Source organism: Ranitomeya imitator, chromosome 6 (assembly GCF_032444005.1).
Source record: "Ranitomeya imitator isolate aRanImi1 chromosome 6, aRanImi1.pri, whole genome shotgun sequence".
NCBI classification, from domain to species: Eukaryota; Metazoa; Chordata; class Amphibia; order Anura; family Dendrobatidae; genus Ranitomeya; species Ranitomeya imitator.
This window is the reverse complement of record NC_091287.1, coordinates 86,578,300-86,586,191: the sequence shown is the minus strand read 5'-3', so window position 1 is coordinate 86,586,191 and position 7,892 is coordinate 86,578,300. Positions and strand designations below refer to the sequence as shown.

The following is a 7,892-nucleotide window of genomic DNA, read 5'->3' as shown; positions in this document are numbered from 1 at the left end:
GCAAAGGATACTGATATTTGACCGTAATCTTATTCAAAAGACGGTAATCTATACAAGGCCTCAAGGAACCATCTTTTTTGGCCACGAAAAAAAAACCTGCTCCCAAAGGAGACGAAGATGGACGGATATGTCCCTTTTCCAAGGACTCCTTAACATAATCCCGCATAGCAGTATGCTCTGGCACTGACAGATTGAACAAACGACCTTTAGGAAATTTACTGCCAGGAATCAAATCTATAGCACAATCGCAATCCCTGTGAGGAGGAAGCGAATTGGGCTTAGGCTCCTCAAAAACATCCCGATAATCAGACAAAAATACAGGAACCTCAGAAGGAGTAGATGAAGCGATAGAAATCGGAGGTGCATCATCATTAACCCCCTGACATCCCCAGCTTAACACAGACATCGTTTTCCAGTCCAAGACTGGGTTATGAGTTTGTAACCATGGCAGACCAAGCACTAAGACATCATGTAAATTATACAGTACCAGGAAGCGAATTACCTCCTGATGAACGGGAGTCATACGCATGGTCACGTGTGTCCAGTACTGAGGTTTATTCATAGCCAAAGGTGTAGCGTCAATTCCTTTCAAAGGAATAGGGACTTCCAGAGGCTCCAGACTAAACCCACAGCGGTTGGCAAATGACCAATCCATAAGACTCAGGGCAGCGCCTGAATCCACATAGGCATCGACGGAAATGGCTGATAATGAACAAATCAGAGTCACAGACAGAATGAACTTAGACTGTAAAGTACTAATGGCAACAGACTTATCAACCTTTTTTGTGCGTTTAGAGCATGCTGATATAACATGAGCTGAATCACCACAATAAAAACACAACCCATTTTTCCGCCTATAGTTTTGCCGTTCACTTCTGGACTGAATTCTATCACATTGCATTGTCTCAGGTGCCTGTTCAGAAGACACCGCCAAATGGTGCACAGGTTTGCGCTCCCGTAAACGCCGATCAATCTGAATAGCCATAGTCATAGACTCATTCAGACCTGTAGGCGCAGGGAACCCCACCATAACATCTTTAATGGCCTCAGAAAGGCCATCTCTGAATCTTGCAGCCAGGGCGCACTCATTCCACTGAGTAAGCACCGACCATTTCCGAAATTTCTGACAATATATTTCTGCTTCATCTTGCCCCTGAGAGAGAGCCAATAAAGCTTTTTCAGCCTGAATCTCTAGGTTAGGTTCCTCATAGAGCAAACCCAATGCCAGAAAAAACGCATCCACATTGAGCAACGCAGGATCCCCTGGTGCCAATGCAAATGCCCAATTCTGAGGGTCACCCCGCAGGAGAAATATTACAATCTTGACTTGCTGAGCAGGGTCTCCAGAGGATCGAGATTTCAAAGAAAGAAACAACTTGCAATTGTTCCTAAAATTCAGAAAACTAGATCTATCTCCAGAAGAAAACTCTGGGATAGGAATTCTAGGTTCAGACATAGGAGCATGTAAAACAAAATCTTGTATATTTTGAACCTTAGCAGCAAGATTATTCAGGCTGGAAGCCAAACTCTGGACGTCCATGATAAACAGCTGATGTCAGAGCCATTCAAGGATTAAGAGGAGGTAAGACGCAGCAAACTCTGAGGGAAGGGAAAAAAAAACAAAAAAACACAACTTCCTCAGACTACTTTTCCTCCTACTTCGGCCAATATGATTACCACTTTTCTGGCCGGCGATACTGTCATGATCCCAATGGCAGGGGATCACAAAAGGACAAGCACACAAAAAACAGAACAAGCTCTAGGGTGATGGAAACTGAGCTGACCGCGATCCTGAACCTAATTCACAACACTAGCAGTAGCCGGGGAACGTGCCTACGATGATTCTAGACGTCTCGCGCCAGCCGAAGGACTAGCTTCCCCTATTAGAAGAAACAAAGACCTCTCTTGCCTCCAGAGAAACACCCCACAGAAATAGCAGCCCCCCCACATGTAATGACGGTGAAATGAGAGGAAAGCACATACGTAGTAATGAAAACAGATTCAGCAAAATGAGGCCCGCTAAAACTAGATAGCAGAGGATACAAAAGTGAACTGCGCGGTCAGCGAAAAACCCTACAAAAAACCATCCTGAAATTACCTGAACTCATGTGCCAACTCATGGAACATGAGGAGTAATATCAGCCCACTAGAGCAACCAGCAACAAGGAATCACATAACTGCAAGCTGGACAAAAACAAAAATAAAGCAAAACGTGGAACAGGAAAATCAAAAACTTAGCTTGTCCTGAAGATTACTGAAGCGGAAAGCAGAGGTAACAAGACACACTGATTACATTGATCGCCGGCGAGGAAATGACAAGAAAGCCAGGTTAAATAGGAAACTCCCATATCCTGATAGAACAGGTGGACACCAGAGACCGCAGAGAACACAAGTCACCCAGTACCATCTGTAACCACCAGAGGGAGCCCAAAAACAGAATCCACAACAGGACACACAGGGTTAATAGTGGCGGTAATGGAGTGCGTTACCAGCAGCATAACGCGGTCTGTTACTGCCGGCATTAACCCTGTGTTAGTGGTGACCGGAGGGGAGTATGCAGGCAACAGGCACTGACTGCGGGGAGTAAGGTGCGGCCATTTTCTTCCGGGCTGTGCCTGTCGCTGATTGGTCGCGGCAGCCATGACAGGCAGACAGTAGGACAGACGGAAGTGACCCTTAGACAATTATATAGTAGATAGTATATAGTGTCAGTGTACAAGTAAAACAGTGATCATCAGTGACATTATACACAGGAGCACTGTATATACTGTAAAGTGACATCTTTAGGTGAGGCCCTCCCTGTTTCCTATGCTAATGAGGGCTTTGACTAGTTGATGGGGCATAAGTTGTTTGTTACTAGTTAGTCCTCTTTCCATAGCTAGGGGCTCTATGTTCCTTGGCCTGGCCCCAGCATCATGCCGCATCCACAGTGACCGAAAGGGGAGGAAAAAAAAAGATCCCTCTCACCTGCCGGCGCAGCGTCCTCATCTTGCAGATTCAGTATGCTCAAAATGGGCGCCAGAGGCCACTGGCTGACATGAGTGCACCTGTTACATAAGAGTGATGTCATTCAACGACAAGCACACACAGTGCCATACATGTCAGCCTCTGGCCTCGGCAAATTGCAACGGGGCAATACATTTCAACTGAATGTGCAGCTGAGGACGCACATTCAGTTGAAACCAGCAGGCCCCCTCTACGTCCTGCTCGGAGGCCCCAGGGCCTTGCTTTGCGCAGGCGTGGGCCTTGCTTTGCGCAGGCGTGGGCCTTGCTTTGCGCGCAGGCGTGTACTATGGAGGACAGATGAACTTCAATCCAATATTGCAGCCAGCGGGTAAGGAAAGGGTGAATCAAACACCCGAAAACCCCGCCCCTATGGCTGAAGATTATCAGTGTAACCTGCAGTGCACCGCTCCGTAACCTCCAGCACAGCGCATCGTAATCTGCAGCGCTCTCATTAAGAATGAATGGAGCACTGCCCATGATCGACCACCACTCCATTCACGCAGGGTTCCGGGTGTTTGGGAATGAATGGGGGGCAGTGAGTTTGGCATCAGGTAGTTTATAACTAAAAAAAAAGTATGGGCCTGAGTGTGGCTGACGGTGTCCGCTCCCGCTGAGCGCAGCGCCGAGTGTTGCCCGGCGCCCTCCCTCCGGCCATACAGCGCTGCCTGCAGGGGGCGGAGCTATCCTGATGATGTCACTCAGGAGGAGGAGTAGACGCTGCTCTGACGTTTCGCTTGTGTTTTCGAGCCTCGTTCTCACGTCTCAGCAGCCAATAGGGTGGCTTGTTGCGGGGCCTGTGTGTTGTGCGCCGGTGTCGCTTCAGCACTGCTGCTGTTGACTGTAGCGGCTCGGGCCGTGTTCGGGTAAGGAGGGACGGAAGGGGCTGAAGGAGCAGAGGAGGAGGATGGCTGCGCCCGGCGCAGAGAAAAACCCCAACAAGAAGAAAACCGAGAAGAAATTCGCTGCCAGGGAAGAAGCCAAACTGCTGGCGAGCTTTATGGGCGTGATGAATATCATGCGGAAACAGGTGAGCGCCTGCCGGCAGAGCCCGGTACTGCACTGTGTGGGCTCCGCTGTGCTGAGACTCCCTGTGGGACTACAACTCCCAGCCTCACCCCACACATGGCCATTGCAGGACTACAACTCCCAGCCCCATCCCACACATTGACATTGCAGGACTACAACTCCCAGCCTCACCCCACACATGGACATTGCAGGACTACAACTCCCAGCCTCACCCCACACATGGACATTGCAGGACTACAACTCCCAGCCTCACCCCACACATGGACATCGCAGGACTACAACTCCCAGCCTCACCCCACACATGGACATCGCAGGACTACAACTCCCAGCCTCACCCCACACATGGACATCGCAGGACTACAACTCCCAGCCCCATCCCACACATTGATATTGCAGGACTACAACTCCCAGCCTCACCCCACGCACTGACGTTGCAGGACTACAACTCCCAGCATCACCCCACGCACTGACGTTGCAGGACTACAACTCCCAGCATCACCCCACGCACTGACGTTGCAGGACTACAACTCCCAGCATCACCCCACGCACTGACGTTGCAGGACTACAACTCCCAGCATCACCCCACGCACTGACGTTGCAGGACTACAACTCCCAGCATCACCCCACGCACTGACGTTGCAGGACTACAACTCCCAGCATCACCCCACGCACTGACGTTGCAGGACTACAACTCCCAGCATCACCCCACGCACTGACGTTGCAGGACTACAACTCCCAGCATCACCCCACGCACTGACGTTGCAGGACTACAACTCCCAGCATCACCCCACGCACTGACGTTGCAGGACTACAACTCCCAGCATCACCCCACGCACTGACGTTGCAGGACTACAACTCCCAGCATCACCCCACGCACTGACGTTGCAGGACTACAACTCCCAGCATCACCCCACGCACTGACGTTGCAGGACTACAACTCCCAGCATCACCCCACGCACTGACGTTGCAGGACTACAACTCCCAGCATCACCCCACGCACTGACGTTGCAGGACTACAACTCCCAGCATCACCCCACGCACTGACGTTGCAGGACTACAACTCCCAGCATCACCCCACGCACTGACGTTGCAGGACTACAACTCCCAGCATCACCCCACGCACTGACGTTGCAGGACTACAACTCCCAGCATCACCCCACGCACTGACGTTGCAGGACTACAACTCCCAGCATCACCCCACGCACTGACGTTGCAGGACTACAACTCCCAGCATCACCCCACGCACTGACGTTGCAGGACTACAACTCCCAGCATCACCCCACGCACTGACGTTGCAGGACTACAACTCCCAGCATCACCCCACGCACTGACGTTGCAGGACTACAACTCCCAGCATCACCCCACGCACTGACGTTGCAGGACTACAACTCCCAGCATCACCCCACGCACTGACGTTGCAGGACTACAACTCCCAGCATCACCCCACGCACTGACGTTGCAGGACTACAACTCCCAGCATCACCCCACGCACTGACGTTGCAGGACTACAACTCCCAGCATCACCCCACGCACTGACGTTGCAGGACTACAACTCCCAGCATCACCCCACGCACTGACGTTGCAGGACTACAACTCCCAGCATCACCCCACGCACTGACGTTGCAGGACTACAACTCCCAGCATCACCCCACGCACTGACGTTGCAGGACTACAACTCCCAGCATCACCCCACGCACTGACGTTGCAGGACTACAACTCCCAGCATCACCCCACGCACTGACGTTGCAGGACTACAACTCCCAGCATCACCCCACGCACTGACGTTGCAGGACTACAACTCCCAGCATCACCCCACGCACTGACGTTGCAGGACTACAACTCCCAGCATCACCCCACGCACTGACGTTGCAGGACTACAACTCCCAGCATCACCCCACGCACTGACGTTGCAGGACTACAACTCCCAGCATCACCCCACGCACTGACGTTGCAGGACTACAACTCCCAGCATCACCCCACGCACTGACGTTGCAGGACTACAACTCCCAGCATCACCCCACGCACTGACGTTGCAGGACTACAACTCCCAGCATCACCCCACGCACTGACGTTGCAGGACTACAACTCCCAGCATCACCCCACGCACTGACGTTGCAGGACTACAACTCCCAGCATCACCCCACGCACTGACGTTGCAGGACTACAACTCCCAGCATCACCCCACGCACTGACGTTGCAGGACTACAACTCCCAGCATCACCCCACGCACTGACGTTGCAGGACTACAACTCCCAGCATCACCCCACGCACTGACGTTGCAGGACTACAACTCCCAGCATCACCCCACGCACTGACGTTGCAGGACTACAACTCCCAGCATCACCCCACGCACTGACGTTGCAGGACTACAACTCCCAGCATCACCCCACGCACTGACGTTGCAGGACTACAACTCCCAGCATCACCCCACGCACTGACGTTGCAGGACTACAACTCCCAGCATCACCCCACGCACTGACGTTGCAGGACTACAACTCCCAGCATCACCCCACGCACTGACGTTGCAGGACTACAACTCCCAGCATCACCCCACGCACTGACGTTGCAGGACTACAACTCCCAGCATCACCCCACGCACTGACGTTGCAGGACTACAACTCCCAGCATCACCCCACGCACTGACGTTGCAGGACTACAACTCCCAGCATCACCCCACGCACTGACGTTGCAGGACTACATCTCCCATCATTGCCCTGCATTAGTCTGATCTGTCATAGTGGCCCAGGTGACTACATATTTTTTTGCCACTTGCTCTCCGGTCACAGTGCATCAGTATTCTAGGTTGGTTTGGCCTTTTCTTCTGAAGTATCCGCCTCCCAGCGCTTCCTGCTCCAGCGCACCTGCCCCGCCTCCCAGCGCTTCCTTCTCCAGCGCACCTGCCCCGCCTCCCAGCGCTTCCTGCTCCAGCGCACCTGCCCCGCCTCCCAGCGCTTCCTGCTCCAGCGCACCTGCCCCGCCTCCCAGCGCCTCCTGCTCCAGCGCACCTGCCCCGCCTCCCAGCGCTTCCTGCTCCAGCGCTTCCTGCCCCGCCTCCCAGCGCCTCCTGCTCCAGCGCACCTTCCCCGCCTCCCAGCGCCTCCTGCTCCAGCGCACCTGCCCCGCCTCCCAGCGCCTCCTGCTCCAGCGCACCTGCCCCTGCTCCCAGCACCCCATGCTCCAGTCTCTCTGCCCCGCCTCCCAGCCCCTCTGCCCCTCCTTCTAGTGTCCCTGCCCCTGCTCCCAGCACTCCCTGCTCCAGTGTCCCTGCTCCCAGCACTCCCTGCTCCAGTGTCCCTGCACCTCCTCCCAGCACCCCGTGCTCCAGCGTCCCTGCCCCGTCTCCTGAGGACCCTGTGCAGTGTCTATGGAAGCTTCATGAACACTAGAGTGCTCCTTCTATTGTGTGGGAGGCACCAGCATGACTTGTTCCTGTTTGGAATGTTTCTTTTTGCTGTATAAATATCATGTTTAAGGCTGTAAATCCATAGGCTGTGTGTGAACTAGACGCCACAGGAAAATGTCACTCACGTCTTCCAGATTGGATGTACTCTGTTGTGAGATTGTAATGACTGTTCCAGGAGCAGCAGGTTTTGTAAGATTGAACCAACATTGCATTTTTATAGGAGATACAAGGGCCCATTAAAGGGAACTGTCAGGTGATAAATGCTGCCCAAACCGTAGGCAGATATCAGCCACTGGCTGTACGATCCCTGCCATGTATGTTAGTCTCCGAAACACTCGCAGGGGACCGAGCCGCACTCTACACTAGTCATTCAGGTGGGTCCAGGGCGGCTTCTGTCAGCCGCTGACCGTGACAGACAAGCCTATACATGCATGCACAAAGAGGCTTGTCTGTCACT

The 7,892-nt window shown here is 53.3% G+C and overlaps 1 protein-coding gene across 2 annotated transcripts in view; it reads left to right on the top strand.

Annotated features, from left to right (window-relative positions):
* The first annotated feature begins 3,416 nt into the window (after window positions 1-3,416).
* KLHL7 (kelch like family member 7) overlaps window positions 3,417-7,892 on the top strand; it is a 29,572-nt gene continuing 25,096 nt past the window's right edge. The window contains exon 1 of one of the 2 annotated variants that reach the window (XM_069729862.1): window positions 3,417-4,033. In XM_069729862.1, coding sequence (XP_069585963.1) covers window positions 3,911-4,033 — 123 coding nt within the window. In that variant the 5' untranslated portion in view covers window positions 3,417-3,910. The remainder of the gene's footprint in view (window positions 4,034-7,892) is intronic. The other variant, XM_069729863.1, reaches the window with a different exon arrangement.